This window comes from Octopus bimaculoides, chromosome 2 (genome assembly GCF_001194135.2).
Source record: "Octopus bimaculoides isolate UCB-OBI-ISO-001 chromosome 2, ASM119413v2, whole genome shotgun sequence".
Lineage (NCBI taxonomy): Eukaryota > Metazoa > Mollusca > Cephalopoda > Octopoda > Octopodidae > Octopus > Octopus bimaculoides.
The window spans coordinates 94,851,476-94,875,910 of NC_068982.1; the positions used below are offsets into that span (position 1 = coordinate 94,851,476).

General features: G+C 35.9%; 2 protein-coding genes across 11 annotated transcripts in view; one reads left to right on the forward strand and one right to left on the reverse strand.

Annotated features, from left to right (window-relative positions):
- The window catches only part of LOC106883318 (uncharacterized), a 351,443-nt gene that overhangs the window by 201,588 nt on the left and 125,420 nt on the right, over nt 1-24,435 (forward strand). For 3 of the 10 annotated variants that reach the window (XM_014934300.2, XM_014934292.2, XM_014934308.2), the window contains one exon: nt 2,655-2,719. The exons of the other annotated variants lie outside the window; for them this stretch is intronic. The gene's annotated coding sequence lies outside the window, so the exon portion shown is untranslated. The remainder of the gene's footprint in view (nt 1-2,654; nt 2,720-24,435) is intronic. 10 annotated transcript variants of the gene reach the window in all.
- Nucleotides 15,172-15,990, reverse strand: LOC106883311 (uncharacterized protein K02A2.6-like). The gene has a single exon (XM_014934274.1). The coding sequence runs from the start codon at nt 15,988-15,990 to the stop codon at nt 15,172-15,174; it is 819 nt and encodes a 272-aa protein (XP_014789760.1).

A 24,435-nucleotide genomic window follows, 5' to 3' on the forward strand; every position in this document is an offset into this window, starting at 1 on the left:
TATATATATATATATATATTTATATATATATGTGTGTGTGTGTGTGTGTGTGTATATATATATGTGTATATATATATATATATATATATATATATATATATCACCTGTCTACAGTATTAGGATTGGTAATTAAAGAAAAGTTTCATCATCCATTCCTAGATATAATTAATCTGCAATTTTTTTGAAATTGACGCAGGTATGGTTTTGTAATAAAGCAGTTCGCATCGTTATACCTGTCTCTCCTCCTCTTTCTTTTGCCGGGGCATGCACATATGCATATATATGTGTATATGTGAGTGCACGCGTGTATGTGTGTTTGTATATATAAACAGAAAGAGAGAGAGAGAGAGAGAGAGAGAGAGAGAGAGAGAGAGAGAGAGAGAGATTGATATGGGGACGAATTTGAAGATTAGCTTCGCTGCTACTCGTGGTTTATCTAAGCGTTCAATCGTTGAAGCGATAAAAAAAATCATGTTATCGGTTGTACAATCGCAGGTAGTTGGAAATTTCGTATATTGGTAGTGTCGATCATTCTTCCAAATAAATAGATTTTATCACGTATATGGAGTAATTTTTGCTTTCGTTTATACCTGCAAACTTCATCGTCAGATCGAACAAGAACTACGCAATAAGTGAGAAGGTAGGGCATTTGAATTACAGCTACAACGCTATGAGTTTACTCTATCCTCAGCGACCTCTTTCATCGTGCCAATGTTTTTCTATTGCATCTGCTCGCTTCTGGGGTATCAGATGTTTGAATGAATAAAATCAGACCATTTTTAATCAAAGGTATGGTGTTCCTCTGAATCAAGCTTTTCTTTTTATTTCAAAACGTATGTAATACTTTATATATATTGCACTCATCACAACTCAACCACAAGTTGAGTCGAGCCAAAAGATATAGACAGCATATATGATGAAAAACTTAGTTTGTTTAGATGCAGGAGTGGCTGTGTAGTAAGAAACTTGCTTCCCAACCACATGGTTCTAGGTTCAGTCCCTCTGCGTGGCACCATGGGCAAGTGTCTTCTACCATAGCCTCGGGCTGACCAAAGCCTTGTGAGTGGATTTGGTAGATGTGTGTGTGTGTGTGTGTGCATGTATTTGTGCCTCTGTGTTTGTACCCCCACCATCGCTTGACAACCAATGTTGGTGTGGTTACTTAATCGTAACAAAACGGTTCGGCAAAATAGAGCAATAGAATAAGTACTAGGCTTAGAAAGAATAAGTTTTGGAGTCCATCTGTTCGACTAAAGGTGGTGCTCCAGCATGGCCGCTGTCAAAATGACAGAAACAAGCAAAAGAATAAAAGAATAAATAGACAGTCCACGGCCAAACGTCGGAATGAGTTTTAAACGTTTGCTTAAATACAAAAACTACGAACTGTAGTATTGAGTTATCCTGCAGTTCATCAGCTTATGATTGTCTCCATGACTGAACATAAAAGAACACACATTAGCATATATGCATATATATATATATATATATATATATATATATATATATATATATATATATATATATATATATGTGTGTGTGTGTGTGTGTGTGTGTGTGTGTATGGAGATATTTTGTGTCTGTATATTTACACGTCTGTGTTTGAATGTTACGCACATACTATGGTATATTGTGACATAATGGTGTTGCTAAATTAATACATAATATCATCAGCAAGAGTGACGGCCCTGAAGTAGATACTGAAGTTTACATAACAACACAAGAAGTATTAGTGAAAGGTTTGCATCGAATCTTTTATTAAATCAAACATAGCTGACCTAATATATTTATTTTGGACGATAAAGAAATAAATGCTGTATAGGCATACAAGTAATAATAATCATTGGCATATTTGTTCATTGGAGTAAAAATTTGTATCTGGAAAAGTTAAAATTTTATATCAAGGAACACTTTCTAGCACACTCTTTACAAATGCAATCTGTAAGTGGAAGAATAAAATTATGAAAGTCTTTGCTAAGTTCAACATGTAACATTTATTGTTATCCAAATTCCATCGTGAGAGCTTTGTTTCTTTATTAGGAACCAACATGTCTTTGTTGAAAGAATTATAAAAATTTTAAATAATACGTACACACGAACCTATATGCAATCATTAATTTTTATTTTAGACAAACACCAAAGATTTGTCTATGCCTACAACTGTAAGCTTTTTTGATTGATATACTCCCTTTCCTTCGTTCCTTATTTTGAATCTTCATGTATTTCTCAAATGCGACAAGAATATATTTTGGCGTCAAAATTTTATTAAAGAAATCTGTATGTTTGAAATCAGAGTTACATGATTATATAATAAAGCTTTAGAAGAGAAAGCAAGAAATCAAATCAAGGAATTTATTTTAAAAAGAATATGCGTACTTATATTCACCCTAATCCTTTATCTTTTAAATTATGCAGGAATTTGCCTTTAGTCTTCTAATGTTAATGCTTTCATCTAAATAGTTTTACTCTTATTTCTTCTAATTACACATATTTGCTAAATCTACGGCTCTCAGTATTTCTACTATAAATAACGTTCAATAAATCCGTAGTTTTCCATTAAACAAAAGATTATATTTAACCTTTTCTTGTCTAGTTTATGATAACCTATTTAATATTAGCACTGATTACGTAAACTTACATTATTATTATTATTTCAGAAATGCAACTGAACAGTTGGATGTACAATAAAAATAGTTGATGATCATAGAAAAGATTACGAGAGGTAAGAAGTTTGGAATACAAAATGTATGACTTGTAAATAAACGGCAATCATCGAACAACATGTGCATTTGGATAAAATACACTTGTTTGTAATTTAAGAACTATATAGAGAGAATCTTGTGGAAAATGATCTGCTATTCGGGAACTTTTTTCTATGTTAATTTATTTTTTTCCTCAGAGAACTCATCAGATTTATATGCCTTATACAAGAAACTATGACGGAAACGTAAGACTTTCACCATCTCTTATTTATTCGGTATCTTTTACCGATGTAGCAGGAAAATATTAATTTGGTTTAGCATTCTATGGTGTACCATATCTAAATTAATTTGTAATACATCTACACTGTATTAGGCAGTTCTGAACACGTTCGCGATAGAAACACCTAAATTGAATATTCTAGTCGTAAGTAGAATTATGATTGATAACAAAACGTAGAGGGAGACAATTTTCTAATAGATCTTATGCTCGTTGTGCGCTGATTTCTATCGAATCTATTTCTCTTCTTGGCAGCTGAGACAATTTCATTTATTTGAAAACGGTTCCTTTTGCTGAGATTGATCACAGACAACAGATACAGCAAGGTCGAGAGCGAATAAAAGAAAACGTATCAAACTCTTGTAACTACAAGAGGTTGATAATTACTGAATAGATGGTAAATAAATACTGAATATGTTCCAAGCATCTATAAACTTTTTGCTATACTAATTTCACCTTACGCAATATCTTGATAATATAGAGAAAGTTATTTATGTCAAAGTAAACTATGTAATTCGCCAACGAAACTTTTCTCACTTGTCATAGTTTTAATGCATGCTTTAAAAGTATCAGCAGTTGTTTCTAATTTCCATCCTCCGCACTCTGATTCTTTCAATTTTCAGACCTTTATACGCTGATCCTTACTCAAATTCAATCAGAGAAGCATCATTGTCCCTTGGGACTGATACTTCGATTAGGAGGCACCGTGTTTTCTGAATGTTCTTCGCAATGTATGTATGGAATAAAATATATCAACACATAATCGCTCTGCCATGCTCCGATACCTTTTTGATGTAATTCCAATTCTTTCAGTTCGTTCAATTTTATTCAGAGACCATACAGGATACTCCTTAGTCATGATTTTAGCGAAAAATTCTGTAAGCCACCATTACTTTTACAAATTCTTTCGTTGTTTCTTCCACTCTCCTCACAACTATCTGTTATTTCGACCTTTGCTTCGTAATAATAGCCACCCTTCTTGAAAGAAAATAGTTTTATATTGTGGTCATTTTTTGTTTATAGTTATTTGTATTGTCTTTCTTACATCTGAGATCATTTTTCAGTCTTACAGTGGGTAATATATATGTTTTCTAATTGCGATACGTCCGTCTTGTAATCTCTATATATAAAACGGAGGATGTCTGTCTGTGTGGTGGCTGTGTGGGCTTGCGCATCACGTCAACGCCGTTTGTCCGATTTTCACTAAAAGAATTGGAATTACATCAAAAAGGTATCGGATCATGGCAGAGCGATTATGTGTTGATATATTTTATTCCATACATACATATCGATTTTTCAAATTGTGTTTACTTTGAGCATAGGACGGGAAACAAATGACTCAAAAAAGCATTTCTTGGCTTATCTCCGGAACCATACACCCAATTTTGCTCAAATTTGAAATAAACATGCATTAGGCTCTCAGTCACAGGTTCCACTGCCTACAGTCTATCCATATCGTCCGTGGTGTGGAAAGTAGCCGTGAATCAGGCTTACTTCGGAAGCAATATCTTCCTTCCTTCAGTCGAAACTAGAGAGGGAGGTTCTGTCCTCTGGTAAATTTGCTGAAAAGGAAGGAGTGAGAATGAAAAGTATCATCTTAGAGAAAGAATTAGCACAGATGGAAGAGGTCAACCTGTCTATTCAGGATCGGTGAGGTTTCCTCATTGGTTACTGATTTACTGTCTCCCAACTGGGATATTTCATTTCCCTTCATTTACATTGTTCAACATTATACTATATAAAAAAATATACAGTACGGCTATATATATTAGTCTACTCTGAGTTTGACTGACAAATGTAAACCTGTTTTTATATATGTATCGACATGGACAAAAAAGATGGGTCGGACTAATTTAAATCGGACATTCTCACTAGTACAGTATTGCACTGAAACAAAACACATTTAGTAAATCAGTAGGTTTGCATCCAACTATTTTCCAAGAATACGTTATGCATAGGAATGTGCTTGACCGATAGTTAAAATGAATACTTGGTCATCGTTTGTATCGCAATACAAGACTGAAACTACAGTGGCTGATCCCCTCTTTTGGTGGTAATGTGAATATCATATACAAATAAATTTGACTATTATATATAGTACTGAAATTTTGTTAGCAACAGAATAACACTGAAACAAATCTCTATTAATGCACCTGTCATTTATTGCTGTTCATTAATCCAGACTCAGTTCTGTGTAAATCTACAGCTTTAAAATTTGACCACATGCTTTATCAGCAGCCTTTGTGACAAATACATAAACGATTATCATTACTATTATTCCACTTCAAGTGATAGTATGTTGTCAAATTAATGTGACAGTCCCATGAAAGGGAAGAATGCTACTGTTATTTAGCCCTAGGAAATACCGTTTCCTGTTGGACTTGATACATTTCCTGTGTCCTTATTTTTTGAAAGTGGAGACAAGCACCTCCACCTAGCAAAGCCAGCACCTAGAGACTGCTGGGTGGAGGTGCCTGTCTTCACTTTGAAAACATAAGGACACAGGAAATGTGTCAAGTCCAACAAGAAACGGTGTTTCCTAAAGCTAAATAACAGAAGCATTCTTCGCCCTCATGGGATTGTCACATTAAATTGACAACATACTATCAATTTATCGTGCTGCTACTGCATAAATCTCTCTGGGATATTTAGAAATGCATTATTTCTATTATTCCACTTGTTGCACAACATTTGTTGCTGGTTATATAATAAAGGTTCCAGCGGTCCAAAACCAGTTGACTGAGATCATATATTTAATTGTCAAGCAATTTTCCAAGTATGCGAGCAGTTCCAAGGAGTGTTCTTTTCTATAATTACCCAACACTGATGTCCCCGATTTTGTTAAGCTCATTTTCAATTAGGGTACTCACAGTAGCAAGCACCCCCAACTACAACTGGGACCACATCAACTTTATTCACTGACGATGCTAGCGGTGCATTTCTCAATCTTCTTCAACCCTTTGTCTCAGATCTTGTCTGCTGGACAAGCCATATCTAGTATCAAACGCTGTTAGTCAAATTTGTTAATCACTATAATATCTGGCTAGCGATGTACAATTTCACGGTCACCTTGATCTCATACGTACAGATAAGAAGTTTCACAGAGTAGATGTTATTTTATAAATGTCCAGACATTTTTTAATCCATCAAAAGTTTTTTTTATAATCTATCCAGGTTATCGATAAGTTCTTGTGGTGTTTGTTGACAATCTTCCAAGATCATTTTATTGATGAGTAGCTGATCTTTACAACCATAATACCCGTCTTTACAACCATAGTACCCGTCTTTACAACCATAGTGCATTTAAATCATTTTTGATCATTAGGGAAGATGCCATTTTCTATTAAAAAATTATAGGCGTACTCAGTCAATACAGATGTTAGTGTATTATATATTGTTGTTAAGCAGGTTATAGGTCTATAATTTTTTCCTTCATCTCTTTCTTCATTTTTTGGAAGCAGAAATGTAACACCATTAACTAGCCAAGAGGGAATCATACTAGCTTGGTGCAAAACATTGTTGTAAAGTTTTGTTAGCAATTCAAGACTCTCTGGGAAGGCATTCAGTCAGAAGTTAGACATTTTATCCTTTCCTGGAGACTTCTATTTGCTTGATTTCCAGAGCGCAGACCTTACATCCTCTACCTTGATACCCTCCCATTTTTACTCGAAGCGGCATTTTTATTGTGCGTTTTTACTTCTGCCCAAATTTTATTCCAAAATTCTTGCACTACTTTTGATGGGACAGACTTTACTGAAACTGGCATTTTCCCTATCTACCTGTGTGTTTATAGTTTCAGCTTAGAGCTGCGGCCATGCTGAGGCACCGCCGTGTGAAAGAGTACAGCAGGGTTCGCCACCATCCCCTGCCGGAGCCTCGTGGAGCTTTAGGTGTTTTCGCTCAATAATCACTCACAACGCCCGGTCTGGGAATCGAAACTGCGATCCTAAGACCACGAGTCCGCTGCCCTAACCACTGGGCCATTGCGCCTCCTAAAACTTTTGGGATTATTTTTGAACATGTTGTTGTCCTTGAAGAACCTAACACGCTGTTCATACCGTACTATGCGGGCAGCTTTAGTAGACACCTTTTGTTTGATAGTTTCTATTGTGGTATCGATATCAAGTATGGTTTTCATATACTTTTTCTTTAATTTTCGGATTTTTGTTGGTTTGATATTCTTGTCAAACTTAAGGTTTTTTCAACATTCTATGTCAGACCTAAGTAGAATTTGGTGATGAATACGCACTAACCAAATAAGCTTTTCGTGAGAATGTTGTCGTTCTCTAATTTTTTTCCCTCATAGAATCGTTGAAATTTTCGTGGTTGCATTGTACAGGCGATTGAGATTTGCAATATCAACAACATTAGCTGAAATCATATCCCTAAGTGCAAGATGGATTTTACCAATTATTTTCAGGCTTTGGTTATTATCATTATTATTGCTATTGTTGTTATTATTATTACCTATATACTAATAAAATAAAACCGAAATGCGTTACGTTGTCACCTGATTATTGAATGGAAAGGTAAAGAGGGAGGGGGAAAGGAGAGAGAAGTGTTAACGATGTGAGGTAAGGAGAACTTAATAGTTATGTGATTTAAAAGTTAGTTGAAGTGTGTGATATTGAGAAAAAAGGTTTACAAATAAAACTTTTAGCAGATGGGTGACATTCTGGTGGTGAGTTTAAAGAATGGAAAATAGAAACGAGGGAGAAAGAGAGAGTGAGGATGAGAGAAACTAGTGACATTATTGCCAACCGACGCATTAAGCTGTCATGAGATTAGTGGAAATGAAAGTTAAAAAGAAAGATAGAATGATAACGGCGTGAAGAGAGGAATAACATGGTTAAAAAGTTTGTTGAAGTAAGAGGCAAAGAGAAAAAGAGTGAGAATATAAGGGTGTAGGAAATTTTAAACATCATGTATTATTGTGACAGACAAGAAAAGAGTGTTTTATTTTTCAATTTTCTATATCTCCCAATGTCAATCTATTTATCCATCTATCCACATTGACAAGCACGTCGATGGCTTGAAGAAGGAAGAAGGAAGGCTTACAATAGATATGATAATAAACTTGCTATTGATAGAAAGATAAATTTTTCAATGAAAGTGATATAACTTGGCAAAATTGCTGTTGAAGTTATATTTTTAAACATTTCTTCGAATTTTGTATTGACACCAAGTAAAGTAGATAAAAGCAAACAAAAAATTGTACTAAAATGAAACAATCTTGGTTGACATACAACTTAGACTGAACATTGCAACTGAAAATTATAATGATGGTGGTGGTAGTGGCGGTCGTTGTGGTGGTAGTGGTACTGCTGCTACTGTTGCTGGTGATATTGATGATGATGGTGGTGGAAGTGGTGGTAGTGCGTGGATAGCGAAAAGTGTAGTTTTTTTTAACTGATCGAAATCTTTTATACCACCTATCACTTAACGCATGCACATAAGTGCAATTATTTATCGTCTGATCGCTTGAAAAATGTTATTATTTTATAAACTATGGATCACAAGCTAACAAGAGAGAGAATCAGACGGTACAGGCAACGATGTAAGGAGGAGCAGATTGTCAAATCACTAGAAAAAAGTAATGGAGAAAGTGTGTAGAAAGGAAGATATGAATCAAAGATATAAATCAAAGCATTTACAGCAGATAAGGGAACATGTTCAAGGTAGTATATAAAATGAAATTGAGACGTAACAACATTAGTGACCTGAATATTCTCTGCAATAACTGTGAAGCTCTTAGATTTATGAATGAACTTCTGGACTGCTAAGAGAATAGGCAAGTCGTGTCCTTCAATTTCAAACTTATCTACAAAAACTGGAAGGTGTTTTTAAATGAAAATAATGCAGAATATACAATTTATAAAACAACACTGATTTCAGTAGCTCTATATAGACGTACAACCGTCTAAACATTTCGTATTTTCCGTGGAATTTCCACGGGTATTGCTAGTTGATATTATTATAACCATAAGTATGCTGTACAAAATACTTAGCGGCTTTTCATCCGTCTTTACGCTGTATAAGTTCAAATACCACCTGGGTCTAATTTGCCATTCATTCCTTTGGGGTCGTCGATAAAATAAGTAGCAGTTGAGCACTGGAGTCAATGTAATCGACTTGGCTCTACCCCCAAAACTGCTGGTTTTGTGACAAAACTTGAAACTGTCATCTTAATCATCATCATCATCATCATCATCATCATCATCATCATCATCATCACCATCATTTTCATCAATAATATTAATACGCTAACTTTTTGTTTTGTACGTAACTCTTCCGTGTGTCATACTTACTCCAAAGAAGTGGCAAAGCGAGAGAGAAGAGGACAGAGAGGAAGTAAGAGAGAAAGGGAGAGTGAGAGAGAAAGTGAGAGAGTGAGAGAGAAAGGGATAGAGACAGTGAGTGGTGACGGCGTTCATTTTATGTTCTTAAATGTTTATCTCATTGTACGAGAAGTAGATACATGGATACATATATACATTGTTAAATGAAAAGCGGGAGAGAAGATGGACACAAAGGAAGTGAAAGAGAAAGAGAGAAATTGAGAGAGACAGTAGATACATAAATCCAAAGAAAAGTTCATACATAGATACATACACACAGCAAATATTGGATGTCAATTTCACTTTTCATTACCACACGAAGATAAAATTAACTCACAAATGGCTGAGTGCGCCACAGACATACATAACATTAACGTAGTTCTCAGAGAGATTCAGCCTCACACAGAATATGACAAGGCTGTACCCTTTGAAATACAGCTACAGCTCGAGACATATGTATATGAATGTATTTGTGTGTGTCTATAGTTTAGGTTAATTGAAACATGTTTGCAATAATAAGTGTCGCGTGGTGCAAATAAACGCAATTACCAAACTTTCATTCATAAATCCACTTATTATTTAGTTCTTTTGAATTTCAATTTGTACATTAAGGTTCTTTGAATATGTACGATGTATTTTAATATTAAATAATAATTCCGTTTACGTTGATGTAACTGAGATATTTTGGTTGGATTATATATTCATCGGTGTTACATTATTTTCTATATTTTGTAATTTTCACAATCTACTTTTCGAGGTCTGAATTATCGGTGGGGAGGGGGCTAGTTGATTAGGTCGACCCCAGTACACAACTGATATTTAATTTATCGACCCGGAAAGGACCAAATGCAAAGTCGATCTCGACAAAATTTGGACAACAGAACGTAAAGACAGACGGTCATAATGTGAATATCTGTAAACAGATACATTTTTTTTTATGTTTTCCGTGAATTTTTGACGGGTCCAGCTAGTTATTATTATTATTATTATTATTATTATTATTATTATTATTATTATTTTCATTACTGAATACTTTCCACATACATGGCATGAATTAATGTTATACGAGAGCCTTTGCGATCAACTCTACTGTCACGGAAGTAACGCCAAATAGGACAGGTCCAAAATCGTGCAGAGCGATGAGGCCGTACTGCGCGTGTTTATGCTGACTTGAGGAGTGATGTAAAACAGCTGTTATGGTGTGTAGGATGAATCAGGCTATCGGCTGACTTCATCGTTATGACCGCTCCATCACTTGTCTTTAACTAGGTGAAACAGCAATGTTCCTCTGTCTAAAAAATGAGACCGTGAAGGGGACAAGGCAGCAAAAATTGTGGACAAACAGTTTTCTCTTCAATCAAATCCTCATTAACTTTTTAAGTTTCCTCTTGGAAAGGGAAGTGAGAGTCAAACAGAAATATGTCTCCTCCAACTAAGTGAGGGACTGTGGCAGGAATTGTAAGGACGAATGAAACTACTCCAAGATTGCATCACCTGCGTAAGCGCTTGCAACTCTGGTACTTAGGATGATCTTATAATTTGTAGGCTTTCTTAAATGATCCAAATTGGAGCCTATGCTGTACTATGAAGACTCCATCAACAATAAATTCATATATTTTAGATATTCTATACATAGTTTTGAATATCATCTCACCCTCCCCTCCATTTTCACCATACCTTTAAGTTTTTAATATTTCTTGTCATGATTTATCCAGCTTGCTTGGAGACAGAAAATTGTTCAATGCTGCTTTTATATTAGTTTCTGTTTCTCTACTAGATATTTCGTCGCCATATAGTATTTCTAATATTTACGATAATGTGTTTCATTTTTTTTTTTTATACTTTCCAGTCTAGGTTTGCTAATTTACGTAGCTTCCAGTTGGGAATAATATTACTAAAAACGTTACTATACCGCCTGGAATAATGAGGCCTATTATTTCATTTTTCCATTTATCTATATTTTATGAATTAATCTTTTGTGTCCTTTACATTACTTCGTAACTTTTTTAATATGTCTTGTTTTGTATCATGGTGATTACATTTTACGTATTTGTAAGTTAGTGTTTAGTCTACTTTACTTTTCTTTAGTGGAATCAATAAAATAAGATGCTTTCCACTCATTTTTGTCGTAAAGGTCTGACATTTGGCGCTCGAGTCACATGTGTTTGGTTGACCTCACGCAATTTAATATTCTCCTTGTCTAATTAGAGGAGTTTGCGTAACTGCAAGCATTTGAAACTGAGACGGTTGTTCCTTTCCTGTTTATATTTTTCTTGAAGGGATTGAACTTGCGCTGCAGTGATTTCACCAATATGAAAAGGCCGACAGAAGTTATAGATCTTTCCTCGCCTCTCTCATCTAGAATTGTTAGCACGCTGGACGGGATGTTTAGCAGTATTTCGGCCGTCGCTACTTTCTGTGATCAAATTCCACCGAGATCGACCTTGCCTTTCATCCTTTCGCAGTCGATGAAATAAGTACCAGTTAGGCACTAAGGTCGATGAAATTGACTATCCCCCACCCACAAATTTCAGGCTTTGTGCTTATAGTAGAAAGGATTATTATTATTATTGTTGTTGTTGTTGTTGTTGTTGTTGTTGTTGTTGTTGTTGTTGTTGTTGTTGTTATTATTTTTATTATTGACGTTACACAGTACACAATATCTTGAGGTTGTTGATTGAAGATATTGTGTTCTTGCTGATTGACCTCCCGACACCTACAGCAAGGTAACTCGCTGTATACATTGATAGGCCACTAAAATAAACACACCAAATTGTTCATATGCAACATCAAATAAAGTTATCTAAAACAAAAAAAGTTATCTACTTAGAAGTTTATCATTCCCACAGAGACAATGCTCTTCACAGTGCATGCAACAAACTAGTTAAACCAATTTCTGGCATTTCTTGCAGGAATGGCAAGCAAGAGAACATTCTCAAATGATATTCAGTTCTTCTTTTCTTAATTCCTCGTCCTCCTACAACCAAGGTATTTTAACCATCTTCAGGTGCCACCTTCTTTCGACTTCAATGAGCAAATCTTTATATTTTCTGAGCTTTTCAAATTCTTTCATCGCAATACTATGACCAATAGGGATACTCATATCAATCAATAAACAGACTTCATGTTTTGGGTCCTTTACAGCAATATACCCAGTTCATCAGCGTCGATAGTTCTGTTTGTATGTACGAGAAAGTCCGAAAGCATAATTATATATTTTCTCCATCAGTTACAGCCTCTAAGTGACGCTTATACCATTAGTCAACACTTTTGATTTTATAATGCCGACATATTAACCACTGTAGATGTAGGCCGACTTTCTTCTGTCTTTATTTATGCTCTGCTAGTGCTAAAGCTTTCCGGTCAGAGATTAAGTGGTCCTTATTATTATTATTATTATTTTTTTTTTTGATTTGGCTCAGGTTCGGTCTTATTCCTGGTAGCATATTTATGTGGGTAGCGGGTTATTACCTGTTACCTTAGGTAGCCCCAAGTGCTTAGAACCCTCCTGATGATCTTTGCTGTCCCTAAGAGACAACCTTTCAGTAGGAGCTATTATTAATATTTTCATTATCATCTTCTATCATTTGTGTTTCCATTTCTTGCCGAGTGACTTCCTGATATCTCGGGCGGAGAAACGCACTGTGTACATTGGTAGGCCATTAAAATAAACACACTCGATTGTTCATTTTCAAATAGAGAAAAAGGGGAAGAAAGAAAGGAAAAGGAAAAAATAAAACATAAAAAAGTAAACAAAGAAAATAAAGGAGAAAAGGAAATAAAATTCACAGCGAGTATACTCTTCCAGTACGTGTGACGGATGGTATTATACCCTTAAGGATAAACAAATAGACTGCAACAGTGTAATAACAATATAATCGAAGCAAACGGCAGTAACCACACGGATCGTGGAAAGAATCTTTTAAGACCCAACAATGCTAACTCATACTGTAAGCTTTGAACTGCAAATTTGAACTATTAACACACGAAGTGTAGAACTAGTACGATGATTTTATTGAAACCACAAGGTTTAAACAAAGCGGGGATAATTCAAGCGACAAATGGTGTGGCGGACTTACTGAATGATATTACATATATATATATATAAATACATTATAATTTCGGAAGCAGATGAAGCAAAATTGAATGGACGCGGAATGGGTTTAGGCGTTTATATACCCAACATTCAGGCTACTCTCTTCCATCTTCTTTTGTACGTTTTTGCTGTCAAGCATTTCTTCTCCAGATATGCTTTCCCTCTTAGGTGATATAAAAAAAAAGCGTAAACAAAGCATGCCCGGAGACGTAGGTGCCTGATGCGATACCTCTTCCATGCGTCTTCCATATCACCTATTTCGCTATAGCTATTACGGCTAGAAAACAAAATTTCTCTTCTGCTTTTAGGGGAGACGGCGGCAGGATCTTAATAATCAATTCGAATGACAGCTGAACTCTCTCCAACTGTAACAGTACCCGTTCTGTAGAAACCCACAGGTAGAAACCCACTGTACAATTGCATGTAATTCATTGATCTGACCGCAGTGTGGGCACGTTGGCGAAGCGGTAACGCCTTTCTCGCGAGTTTATCCCGATCTGGCAAAGCACTTCCGAAGCACTTCCAAACTAGGGACCTCTGGAAGTTGTCCATAGGTCCCGAACCAAAAGTCCTTCGATGCAGGTTGGCAAGCTGACTTTCGTCGAAACCCAGAGTCTCTCTCAGGTCGTTAAACACTTGCCTTGTACCAGCCGTGTATAGTGCGCTGAGATGATACCCCTCCGTCGGCATTGCTTTTTGGGAAGAGAAGCATGAGTGTCTGTCGAGATTCTGCTTGCCAAGCTCCCAGCCTTGGTCAGCACGAACTGCCTCACTTACTCAGATCGTTACTATTTATATTTAGTAATCCAGTCCATCCTTGCCAGAATCGTACTCTCGCACAACATCTCCCATTTTGAGATTTCGTGTTCCAAAGGAATAAAGAAATTTTTTATTTATATATATATATATTTTAGTATCTCTATCACTTGGGCATTATCTCAAGGTATTAGGTCTGCTTTCTTTTTCTCATGCTGGTTCTACGGGACTATTACTTTTGGCACCGATACATCGAATATTTCACAGAATACTTCCATTGGAATTTCTCTCTGAGTTTGGCTATACCTCTTCCTTAGTTGGTTTATATGTCTTTTATTTTCACCGTGAGACCCTTCAATTAGATACATCATATTTTCAATTCTTCTGGTAACAGCACCATCTTCCCAGCATTCTTTACCGTTTCTATTTGTCTTGAAATGCACTTTATCACCTATCTCGACGTATTTGGTTGGTGCTTTCGTATTTCTTTTACATCTTTTTTTCTCTGGCAATGGCTTATCAAAAATGGATTTTATTCTTCTTTTTAACATCAATTCTGCATGATAGTTCCCTGAATTTGTACTTGGATTGGGGGTCACTCTGTATATTCTTAAGAAATTTGTCAGTGCTTCGTCGTTACTTAATTCATTCCCTCGCTTGCCTATTTGACCTCGGACTGAAGGGAGGAGTGAAAATATGCTTTATTGCATGCCTTTTACAGAAGTTCTTGAATTCATACACAGACAACTGCGTTCCACTGTCTGAAATTGGCGCATCACGTTACCAATTTGTATAAGAACTTTATAGTTTGTCTTAGAGGTTGGTCTAGAGCACCTGCAAACCTCCGGCCACTTAGTACAGCGATTTACTACGATTAGGTAGTAAGCACCGTTTACTGGTCCGGCATAGTGAATGTGTAACCTAGACCATGAGTTCTCCCTCTCTGGCCACGATTGATATTTTACCGGCGGGGCTTTGGCCACCAGCGCGCAACCTCGGCACGTTCTAACCAAGTTTTTTGATATCTCGGTCCATAGACGGCAAATAGACATAATTCCTCATCAAAGCCTTCATCCTTGTCATTCCTAGATGTCCGCTGTGAAATTGCTGCAATACATATTTTTGAAATGTAATTGGAACCACCACTCTTTGAGCATATATCAGAATATCATCGCAAATTGAAAATCTACTGGCATCTGAAGTTTTATTCTGATTATTTTTTAAAGCTTCTTTTATTTCCGTAATATACTCATCACCTATAGCTTTCATTTTTATATTCTGTGTAGTCGCCGGTAGTTGTTGTATAACGTTCGTCATAATACTTCTAATTTCACTTTCTGCCTGTAGTGTAACTATAACGGTCTCTTCCATATTTTGTGGAATTAACCACAAAAGGCAGTCCGCATGAACAATCTTGTGCATATTAGGAATGTAGTTTTGATAATAGTTTGCCAACCCAAGAAATACTTGTAAATTTGGAATATTTGTCGGTGCAGGCATATTCCTTATTGCGTCTGCCCTAGACGAGTCAGGGCGTCTAGCACTTTTATCAATTATCTGCAGCATATACTTAAATATGGATAGAAAGAATTCGCATTTTCCTTCACTCAATGTGAACAACGCAGCTTTTATACGTTCCCCATGCTGTTCGCGAGAATTACTCTTGATTAAAACATCGTCCAAATACGGGATTGAAAATTCACAATCATGTAACACAGTATCCATGATTTGCTGGAATATTGCTAGTGTCACTTTAATCCAAAAGGTAATCGTGTAATTCGGTACAATCCTCTGTGTGTATTTATTGTCAAGTACTTTGAGCATTTTTCATTTACTTTTATATGTAAATAGGCTTCAGACAGATCTAATTTAGAAAAAAACCAATTTACCCCCATTTAACTTTGAAAAAAATGTCCTCTGCTGTCGGGAGTTGATGGTGGTATGTTTTTAAGCAGTCGTTCAGTCCTGTAGAGAAATCGACACACAGCCTAATCCTATTATTTGTTTAAATACATACCATGGATGCTGACCACTTCGAGTAATACACCTTTTTGATGACTCCACTCTTTTCGAGTCTTTCCAACTCTTCATTTACGGTTTCAATTGTGCGGATGGTACTTTTCTGTTTGCTTTAAATACATGTACAGCGTTTTCACATACTTGTAAAAAGGCTTCTGCCTTTCTACATAGACCTAAATCTTCTGATAACACTTGCGGGAACATTCTTCAGTTCTTCCGAAAACTTGTTTTTAACGGGACAACCATTTATGCTATTGCAATAAAGATTTATGGGGAGGTGCCATAAATAGAATAATTCTAACCAATCTGTGCTAAACAGATTGATTGTATTATCCACAACGAATAACTTTGCTTCGTGTGTCTGTCTTCGAAATGTGACATCCTTACATGTTTTGCCCAGGAAATGTAATTTATCGGCCGTTACAGCACGCGCTATTTTACGTAATTTCGGTTTTCCAATTTTTTTTCCAAATATTCGCATTTATAATCGAGATGTCACTACTTGTGTCTAACTGTAACTTGGTATTCACATCATTTATTTTTATGTGCACGAATTCTTTTTTGTTTTCCCGTAGCAATCACTCTTCGCTGAAAACACCTTAGAACTTTTTGTGTTTGAGCCTCGTAGTCTTCTTCTACAATGAGAACTCCTGTGTCTCAGCTTCTGACAACTATAACACTTTTTGTTTTTAAACGGAGACTCTTTTTTGTAGTATAGGCCTCCACAACTATAACATGGATTGGGGCCTGACACTATTTCTATTGTGATTTCCGGGACGACACACCTGAATTTTTGCAGAGTCTTTATCCTGTATTTTTTCACATCTTGCTTAAGATTCACCATATTCTGACATTCTTCTGCGAATGTTTGTAGAGATAAATCCTGGTTCGCTTGCTCCATTTTCAAGAGAATCCTTGCCCGAATTTCTCTATCCTCGGGTGTTATAAGTCCTTGCACGAAGATACGTGATTTGAACATATCCTGATTGAGATCCTGGAGTCTGAAATTTTCGCACATACGGTTGACTACTCCGGTATATGTGATAAAATCCTCGTCGTCATTTTCTGTTAAGTTCCAACACTCCATTCTTGTGTTGGATAATGAACTTATATCACAAAAAATTTTGAAAGCAATCCCACGGTTTTTGGAAACCAATCTCAATCGACATTTTGGGCAGAATATTTACAGTAACGCGCATGTTCGGCGGGAGCTACCACGCATAGCAAAAGCCTTACTTTCTGCTCCTCCGACCATGACTTGCACTCGTTGTTAAAATTTTCTTCGCATCTTCTATAATGCCCTCCTTCGGATTTAACGTAAAGTCAGAATTTGCTTTAGCCGCGCTAACTAGATTTTCGGACTTCACCGACTGTAACCCAATTAGTTGTTGTTGTTGTATTTGTTTTTATTACTCGTGTACCCAGGTTGAACAGCATGATGGAAGTGCGGCTACTGTAGTTGCAAAGGAGGTGAAATCAATAGCAAAGCAAAATGCGTTTGAACAATTGGCACATAGGTGGGAACAAAAACCTCTGTTCATGTTGCTTCTTTTGAAGCTGTACTACTGTGGCTGATAGGTTTTCCAAAACGCAGAAATTACCAAAGTGAGTTTCGAACAATCCTCGTCGCCAGATGTTATCTCCTTAAGGAGAAACGAATACACTGCAATAGTGTAATAACAATATGATCGAAACAAACGGCAGTAACTACACAGAACGTAACAATCTGGTAAGAACCAACAATCCAACACGCTAACTCGAACTGTAAACTTTGAACTTCAACTTTGAACTAGCAACACATGTATTTCACTTACTCAGACCGCTACTATTTATATGTAGTGGTCCAAGCCATTCTTGCCAGGGAGCGTTGTACTCTCACACAGCAGATGGTTAGCCAGGGATCATTCATAAATAATTTTCAGTTCCTTTTTTGATCATTCCAAGTGCTCCTACAATCTCTGGTATTGTACTTGCCTCGAGATGCCACATCTTTTCGATTTCGATTAGCAAATCTTTATAATTTCTGAGCTTATCAAATTCTTTTGCCCAGATATTATGGTCACAGGGTATACTCATGTCAATCAATAAACAGACTTTACTGTTTTGGTCTTTCACAACAATATCTCGTTTATTTGCTTTGATGATCCGATGTGTACATACTGGGAAGTCCCAAAGAATCGTTACATATTCTCCCTCAGTTACAGCCTCAGGGTGGTGCTTGTACCATTTATCAGCAGCTTTAATTTTATAAAGCCGACACATTATCCAATGTAGATATAGGCCAACTCTGTCATGTCTTGATCTGTGCCTTGTAGGCGCTAAAACCTTACACCTGCAGATTGTTTGAATCCCTTTGTTGGAGTATCGGCATTTTGGGTCTTCACCACTTTTCATCGCATTGGTTTGATAGTTCAGGTTCAACAAGCTCTGGCCTTGAGCAGCCAAGATAAAACCTTCACTCACTACCTTTAGTCCTGAGCTCCGTAGCCACTGATGGGTGTGCTTCTGATCTACATCAGCTTGTTTGCGACGGGCCACATATTTGCCATACAGAGGTTTTGTTCCCAACTATGTGCCAATTGTACAAACGTATTTTGCTTTGCTATTGATTTCACCTTCTTTGCAACTACAGTAGCCGCACTTCCATCATGTTGTTCAACCTGGGTAATATGCATAAACTCACTTGAAAATTTCGTGTTCTCCTTCATAACAGAAAAGTTTTTGTTCTCCTTCGTAACATGTTTCTATTATTATTATTATTATCATTATTATTATTATTATTATTATTATTATTATTATTATTATTATTATGATTATTATTATTATTATTATTATTATTATTATTGTTCAGTAGTTTTATTTTTATAACGTGCTTTCACTTCACTACCGAGCGCAGCTCTGTGCGTCTTGGGTATGTGCTGTGGTTTGCTGTGGTGCTCTTATGGTTTCTGTATTGAAAGTGTTTTGCGTAGGATGTGTGCAGTGCCCAGTAGTGCAATTTTCTGTATGTTATATATATTTGTAAGTCCTGGCGTTTTTGTTATGTATTTGTCTGAATATTTTTTTATTATACCTAAGGCACCTACTATGATAGGAATTGTTTCTGTTTTTAGATTCCACATTCGAGTTACCCCTATTTCCAGGTCTTTGTATTTTGAAAGTTTTTCCATTTCTTCTCCTTATTATTATTATTACTATTATTATGGCGGTGAGCTGGCAGAATCATTAGCACACCGGCCAAAATGCTTAGCGGCGTTTCATCCGTCATTTCATTTACCGAGATCGTCTTTGCTTTCATCCTTTCGGGGTCGATGAAATAAGTACCAATCAAATACTGGGCACGATGTAATTGACTCTGTCCGCTTCCCGCAAATTCCAGGCCTTATGAATAATGTAGTTCAAATATATTACCTTCTAATTAAGGCTTGATGTCTAGTGATTAGGGTTGTTCAGATATGAACTGTTAGTTCGGACATCAGCTCACGGACAAAGTGGGGCATAGTGACCTTGAATAAGGCATTTCATTTAACAATGTTCCTTTCTACTCAACTGCAATTGGAACCTGCCGTGAGCTGGTATTTCGTTCTCTGCATTGATAATATACCATTGGGTCAATGTATGAGAGAGCTGGTAAATCTGTTTACGAAAACTTGAGCACCTAAACCAATAAGCAGAAGCGTGGTACTTGCTAACAATCAATATGTTTTGAGTGGCGGGTATGGCTCTTCATCTAATTAAACTTATAATGTTCTTGATTAGACATATGAAACAAATATACAGAAAACTAATATAAATGAACAAATTAGATACAATAATACACAAAACGTGTTATTGTTCCAATGGTATGTATAATGATTATAACTGCCATATTTTGTATTCCTACAAAGATTGTTGGCCTGCCAAGGTTGCATTTTCAGATGAAGCTATTTCATTAAACGCTGCTAACGCATTTGGAAAGCCTATTGTTATTGCATCTTTACATGATAACCTCTGGAGAAATCATATCTTATTTATTTCAGAAGTGTGTAGCTGCTGGTATTTTGAGTGTTACCAGTGTAAATATTGATCTAGCATATTTACCATTATGTTGTTTTTACTTATTTTCTCAGCCTGTCACATCATCCATCTGCTAGCCCAAGGTCATCAGTTTTGAGCAACATGAAAAATATATTACTGAAATGTTCCTCTATTGTTGCTATTGTTTTATTTAATTATATATCTGAAGGAATAGATCTATTATCAACAACGTTCAATCACTGACCAATGACAATCGTATCGTTGTATACCTAAAACTACATTTACTAATATTTATGTAATGTTTTACTATGTTTTTGTGATATGAGATATCCCGATGCCAATTCTCACTTCTCGAAGCCATCAAGCAGAGACTCTTTCGTTTGCTTTTTGCTAGTTATTTTTTCTTTCTGTTTTGTTGTTGTTAATTGAAGTGTAGTTCTCCTATCCACATGTGTTGCTATACACACAGCATTGGGTTTTGGATATCACTGCCAACATAAGTTTTATATTGAAGAAATATTGTCATCTACTTTCTACAACCAGAGACATCGCATTCTGGATTGCCTATTTATACTTTACATTTATTACTTTTTCTTTTGTTTACTTGAAGTCATAGTCAAGGTTATATACTCACTATACTGCTTACTATCAACTCTTTTCCAACATTAGTTTTAAATAGTAATTATATACTGTAGTGAAAAATAAATTAACATTGAATCCTCTGGAGATTCGTTTTTCTTTTAAATTTCTTGGAAGATAATACATTATTGTTCTTTTCCAACATTCTAAATCTATGAAATTTCTTCATTTGTTCTGCATTCATCTTTTTATTTCTTTAAATGTCTGCTTTTTCCCCAGATCTTCTATTTTCCTCAATGTTTCCTTTATCTTCTGCAAGCTTCTGTTGGATTTAAGGTGCATTTTTTTTACACTTTCTTAATAACTATATTATATTTTGTTTTATAGGTCACTGAAGGCCTTAATATTACCCAGCTGACTGCATATTTTTCTTGTTCACAGTTGTTTTGCTTCTCACACTCTGTTCATTTTACTTTGAATGAAATTGATTTTGTTCATACATAGAACGTCAATTATTTAGTCTGTCTTTGAATTTAGCAACCTATTTCTACAAAAATAAAAACAGTATAAGCAATAGCATTTACTTTCAACATTATCTCGGCAGCATAGCAAATCCCGAGCTTAGTACAGAACAAGATCATTATAATATGACTTGATACCGTCTCAGCAATGCACACCACGCTTAAACTAACAACATTTTGCCAAATATCTCTTACAATAACAGCCAATCACCATAATAATTTATTTGGAATGTAAATGGAAACGAAATTAGCATTGTAACTTGATCACCCAAGCAGAGACCGAGGCATGAACTTATGTCTGTCTGTCTTTGATTATATATTAAAAGAGATTTAGTCATGTTGATGTAGATGATATGGTTGAATCACCTTCAAGATAGAATCGTAAGATTTCAAACGTTGACACGGATAGGATTATAACACTAATTTTAAACTCTCAGATAGATATCCATTTCAGATGAAATTCGATATTTTGCCATTTATGTCAAATCTTCAAAGATGTAAGATCATAAGGTCATAAAGAACGGTAATATTTATATACTTGCTATTTTTGTAGTGAGCACAGTTGGTCAAAAATGAGGAGTTAGTATGCGGTTTCATATGACGGTTGACTTAGACCACCCTCCACTTCTGATTCTAAAAAGGCAAGATCGTCTCAATGCGTGTTATCTCTTTTTATTAAATATTTAATATTTGTATCTATTGAATAAAAAAAATATTCTGTATGTTTTCACGTGATTCTAAAATATATAGAGCGAAGTAATCTATATCTACTTAAAGGGATTATATATATCAAATTCACATGTTGTATAGCAAGTTATAATTTCAGATTAAATAAAAATATTGAAATTTTGCATGTACTGAAAGAAAATTCTGATGAATTTAATTTTATAACCAACATGCTAATCTCCATCACTTACGTGATAATAAAACTGTTATATTTAGGCAGCATATTCTTTCATTGTTGAAATAATAGGTATCAGAAGTTTACAAAAGAATTTATTCAAAAAATAAGAAACAGAAAGAGAAGGGAACATGCTTCTGTCATCAAACCACCTAAGTCTACTCTACATTCGTGTTTTAAGAATGGAAAATATCACCATTACACTGTGTAGGATGAATGACAGTGTGTGTGTGTGTGTGTGTGTGTGTGTGTGTGTGTGTGTGTGTGTGTGTGTGTGTGTGTGCGTGCGTGCGTGTGCGTGTGCGTGCGTGGGTGTGTGTAGGTGTGTGTGCATGTGTGTATATACACACACAATGATAAGCACATTAGGACGGAGTCTAAATCTTTTCTTCACTCGTCGTGAGGTTTTGGCCCATTGCACCATAAATTAGCTCTCAACTATCGGTATTTCCTTTCACATAAAGAGAGGAATTAATAAAAGATTTGCACACCCAATTTCCATACATACAAACCCATATATACACATGAATATACACGACACGACCACATACAATTTTGAAATTATTCTTCCCCACAATTTCCATTCTCACCTCTCTGCGGTGTCCCGCTTCTCTACCGCACCCTTGAATGCAGGTGTCTTGTATACTGGGGTACGCTTGTTTGTCCCCAAAACAGGCACACAACACTAATGAACTAAGTATTTTTTCTTGGGTTGATGTGAGTTGATGTTTTATGTCAATTTCTTCTTGATTTCTTCTATGATTTCCTCTATGAATTTCGTTCTAAGGTTTTACAACAGCCTCAAAGATCAACAATCTAGATGATACACATTCAGACCTCCAGTTACAAAAGGAAAGTAAAGACAAAAAACATATTCTCCGTTTCAACTATTTCTAATAGAGGGTAGTTGGAGGTATTTCTCTAATTCTGGGGTGAAAACTATTGTTAAACTGATGATGCAATTATTTTATAGTTTATATTAATTACTTACACACACACATTCACACACACCTAACACACACAAAACCCGCATACACACACACACAGACACACATACACAGAGATTTAGTCATGTTGATGTAGAAGATATGGTTGAATCCGCATTCTATAAACTCTCGCTCAGACAACATAATTATGCACGCTGGGCTTACCGTTATCAGCTTTAAGTATGGAAGGGTGTGGAAGACAATCGAAAATTAAAGTATTGAGCTCTTCCGTTCCTTAAACTTTTTTATTACTGAATGCTAAGATGGAATTTTGAAACTAATTAATAAGGATAATAAAAGTCATGGGGTTGGGACCATTCGGTTGTATGGGCTGGAAATAGTGTCAAATAAATTACCTGCAATTTGCCCAAATAATTGCTGCCACATGAACTGAAACTGAAGGTCTGAAAGGAAGGTCGCGCATTATGAAATCTGACAGTGTGTCACATTATTCCAAAGATATTAATTATCAGCATTTAATAATCTTCGTAGTGAAAGAACGAAAGTATTTAAGAATGAAATGTGTTGATGTATGAAAGAATTCAATAAGAAAACTATTTACATTCTTGATTATTCCTTCTATATATTATTAAGGTGGGTAACAGTAAATCCATGAGACCCATGTTTGCCAGTACGGCCTAACCATGTGATACACTTTTAAATTTATCCTTTGTTTTTAAGTAAATGCACTTTAAAAAGTTTCATAAATAAGTTGCAAATCTTCACCCGCAATTTAAATTATGTTTTTATTATTATAATTGAAAATTAAGGCAGCGAGCTGGCAGGAATTTTTAGCACGTCGGGCGAAATGCTCACGGGAAGTTCGTCTGCTGCTATGTTCTGAGTTGAAATTCCATATTTCATTCTTTCGCAGGTCGATAAATTATGTACTAGTAAAATGCTGGGTTCGATGTAATCGACTTCTCCCCTCCCGACAAATTTCAGGCCTTGTGCCTATAGTAGAAAGTATTGATGTTGGTACTCCGTCGCTTACGACGTCGAGTGTTCCAGTTGATCCGATCAAGGGAATAGCCTGCTCGTGAAATTAACGTGCAAGTGGCTGAGCACTCCACAGACATGTGTACCCTTAACGTAGTTCTTACGGATTTCAGCGTGACACAGTGTGACAAGGCTGACTCTTTGAATTACAGGCACAACAAAAACAGGAAGCAAGAGTGAGAGAAAGTTGTGGTGAAAGAGTACAGCAGGGTTCGCCACCATCCCCTGCCAGTGCCGGGGGGGGGGG